Source organism: Limulus polyphemus, unplaced genomic scaffold (genome assembly GCF_000517525.1).
Source record: "Limulus polyphemus unplaced genomic scaffold, Limulus_polyphemus-2.1.2 Scaffold290, whole genome shotgun sequence".
Lineage (NCBI taxonomy): Eukaryota > Metazoa > Arthropoda > Merostomata > Xiphosura > Limulidae > Limulus > Limulus polyphemus.
The window spans coordinates 660,835-664,685 of NW_013665900.1; the positions used below are offsets into that span (position 1 = coordinate 660,835).

The following is a 3,851-nucleotide window of genomic DNA, read 5'->3' on the forward strand; positions in this document are numbered from 1 at the left end:
AATCAATGTAAGATAATGCATGTGGGTTATCATAATTTGAATTATAAGTATAATTTGGATGGGAATAACCTTAACATTGTTATGGAGGAAAGGGATCTTGGTGTAATAGTCGATCAGTCTCTAAAGCCATCCAAGCTGTATGCTGTTGCTAGTGGAAGGGCAAACAGGATTTTAGGTTGTATCTACAGAAATTCTGAATATATGTCTAAAGAGGTTATGTCATTGTACAGTCACTAGTTAAGCCACATTTGGAATATTGTGTTCAGCCTTGGGTGGAGTGGTTGTCATACAAGGAAAGGATGAAATATCTCAAATTGTTTTATCTTGATAAAAGAAGTTTTTTTTGGGGGGGGGGGTCTGATTGAGGTGTTTAAGATTTTACAGGGAATTGATAGTGTTGATGCATCATCTTTTTTCATATTTAACAGTGAGAATAGTAGAACTAGGGGACACAAATATAAATTTTGGCAAGGTAGGAGTCATCTTCAGCTAAAAAAGTTTCATTTTTCTAACAGTAACAAGGTGGTTGGCCTTCGGTTGTTGTAGAGGCAGTAAATTTAAGTGCGTTTCATAAAAAGCTTGTTAAGTATATGAATGATAAGGGTTGGCTTTAATATTTTTTATTATTATTTCAATTTGGTTTAGAGGATGGAACAGCCGAGATGGATGGTAATAGGTCCCATGTTGTCCCAAAACATTATGTTTTGTTATTGTTAATTTAACAATCGTAGTGTGTTTAGTTCCTTCTGTTTTACAATGACTAAATTTTAAAAAAGTCTTCAGTCATACAATTCATAATAATTTTTAAAGTTGTTTATACAATTACTTAAACAACCACATACAAAACACTTGCCATTATTTGAACCATCCTTATTTATTTCTAATGCCGCACGCGCAACACGTGCAACAATATCTTTTTCACGAGCTTCCGATATGTTCATTAAACATGACGCGAGTGGAATTCCTCGTTTAAAGGTGCACGTCATGTTAAATAATAATAATTTTTTAAACGTTGGATTATAACCTAACCCCTCCCCCCCAAAAAAACAAACTTGAAAGGTAAGTTTCTTTAAAAATTTACACTAAACCAAATAATTTTACTATTTCTCATTATTTTGGCTGACACGTGTTTTAAACAACAACGCTACCTATCTTTTTTATTAAAAATTAAACTCGTTATTTTATTAATATTATTATGTTCACATATTAAGTTTCATAAATTAGAAACTATTTCCTGTGCATGAGTTATTGTTCGTTGCCTAAATTAGTTTGCTTTAGTGCTAATTAAAGAATAAATTATTAGAAGGGTTTTAGAAAACATCCGAACATTCTAATCGAAACTATGCTAAAGTGAATTAAAATCTGTGATGCCTTATTGAAGACAATTCATAAACTGTACATAAAAATATACGTATATAACCAAGTTTGATTTAATTGCTACTGTACAATACGAAAGCTTTTAAATCAAAGATTGAATGCGAAACTCTCTTTCATTTTAACAGTGTGGTATATCCAAGTGAAACTATATTAGCTTTAGTTTAGAGCTATGTTCGATAGAGTGTCTAGACAATTGCTGTAACTTACTCGAACCGATTGCCTTTACTATATATTACAAGAATTACTACTTCAGACCACTTTTTAGATCGTACCAACTAAATATGGTTCCTGATCAAGTGCAGTGTTCCTAAGTTAATTCGCTAGAAACCTCATATTTACCTAGAGTGACTTGTGGTACCCACATGATTGGTCACTATCATTACAACATAGGTGGATCCGTAATATTACCGCAAGATAGAAATGCACAGTATATTGAAGAATCACATTTCCTATCTTACATACTTCAAGATTGTGTTAACCCTTTTATTGCCCTTGGAAACACACGCCACACAGATATCACAACCCTTGAACAAATAAATCCAATACAATTATAAAAACGTAACAACACAATACCAATAAATAATGAAGTGTATTACATAAATCATGTCAAATACCCATAAACAAAGAAAATTAAATGCATATTAAACATTATTGCGGAAACCTTTTAGTTAGAAATAATATGCACAATACTAAATATATTCTTTAACATGGAAATAATATATAATTAAAAATATACCCTCACCAGAAGTGTATAAAATGAGAGGGTACGCTGAATAGGAGCCTATTTGGGGGCATATCATCTGCTGATGGCGCCCCCATAACTCGCAAACAACAACAACAACAAAAAAAAAAAAAAAAATAGGAGCCTGCAGCCTTATAATAGCTTGGATATGAAGGGGTTTGTTTGTTTGTTTAATTTCGCGCAAAGCTACACGAGGGCGGGGATTCGAACTCGCGATCAACATATTGCGAGTCGAGCGCCCAAACCACCTGGCCATGCCGGGCCATATGGGAAAATTCGTCGGGCAGGCCATATACTCTGCGCTATACCTCTGTTCCTAACAAATGCAATCGCTCGCAACTAACATAAAATCTTTAACGATGATACATAATTTAATGAAAAAAAGAAACCATTTTAATAAAGAAATCCGATATATAATCAAAAATCCTTGAACACTGAATTAAAGCATAAAACAAACCATATAATAAAATGATATACGTTATACAAGAAAAATAAAACCCTCTACTCACAGCATTCAAAAATGAGCGCTTTATCACTGGTTCAAACACATTAAGAATAAGCCGAAACTTTTATATAAACAAAACATGCTTAATCACCACTTACAAAAAAAATCCTTTATAATTCAGAATGTATAAAACTAACCCTTCAATATATTCATTGAAATATTGTTAATATGGTAAATTAATCTTTAACATTATAAAACCAAGCAACCCTTAATTTAAAAATCAGTAACCTCTTCACATGAACTCAAAACCTTTTAAATTGAGAAAAGTGAAAAAAGAGTCACTAATATATTTCCAAAGACAATCACAGTGAATTGCTTTTCCTTCTGGATTCTGTACGCCACGTTGAGTCTTTTTAGTACAACATATAGCCCTTCCTAACATCTTCTTAACTCTGCATTTCATTATTTCATGTAATTGGGATTGTAAAGCTAAATCATGCTGCCTCGATGGAATACAGTCTTATTAGCAATCATATCACAGTAACTTTTCATTTTATCACTTGCTGATTCAAACCTTTCCTGGATAAAATCATGTATGTCATCATTGTTATTCTTTACTCTCTCTGCATATTTTAGCTAAAATTATACTGAGTGTCTGTCCTCTGCATATAAGTACAGAATGTTCAATGACACTTTAAGTCCTATCCCAAGCATCAGTGTGGCTTCATATACTGCTGTTCGATTAGCAGTAAAAGATATTTATTCCATGCTTTCTAATGCTCATTCACACAAATGGCTAACTGGTTGAAAAATGTATGTATCTCTATATCTTCACTATGCCATTGGAAGAGGAATGAAGGACTATTGTCATCTTCTTTTCTATTTCAAAAACTTGACATATTTCTGCAAACTAAGCTGATACAGAGTTTATTCCTGATGTTAGTGCACCCCAAATCTTAGAGAGAATTCATTGGCGAATTTTTGTTTGCTAGAATTTTTTGCTTCATGGTTAGGAACAGCACATGTTTCTGACCATCTGGTGAAATAGTCGATCACAACTATGATGTATTTATATCCATTGTGGCAGAAGACCAGGCAGTTCTACTGCAAAACTCTCAAGGGGTACTCCAACACAATACTGTTGTAGTTGCCCATGTTGTTTCTTTAGCGAGCAAAATTCATAGGATTGACACCAATTCTCTGCATATCACCGGGACCAAGCCCAATCAAAATACTCTCTAATGTCTTTTTAACACCTAAGTGCCCGGCTGTTGAAAATTTGTGGAA

At 33.3% G+C, this 3,851-nt stretch overlaps 1 protein-coding gene across 1 annotated transcript in view; it reads right to left on the reverse strand.

Moving 5' to 3' along the window:
* Positions 1–1,147, reverse strand: part of LOC111085239 (glutamate formimidoyltransferase-like) — an 11,517-nt gene extending 10,370 nt beyond the window's left edge. The window contains exon 1 of the mRNA XM_022382902.1: positions 854–1,147. Within this exon, the coding sequence (XP_022238610.1) occupies positions 854–986 (133 nt within the window). The 5' untranslated portion in view covers positions 987–1,147. The remainder of the gene's footprint in view (positions 1–853) is intronic.
* Between the last annotated feature and the right edge of the window lie 2,704 nt (positions 1,148–3,851).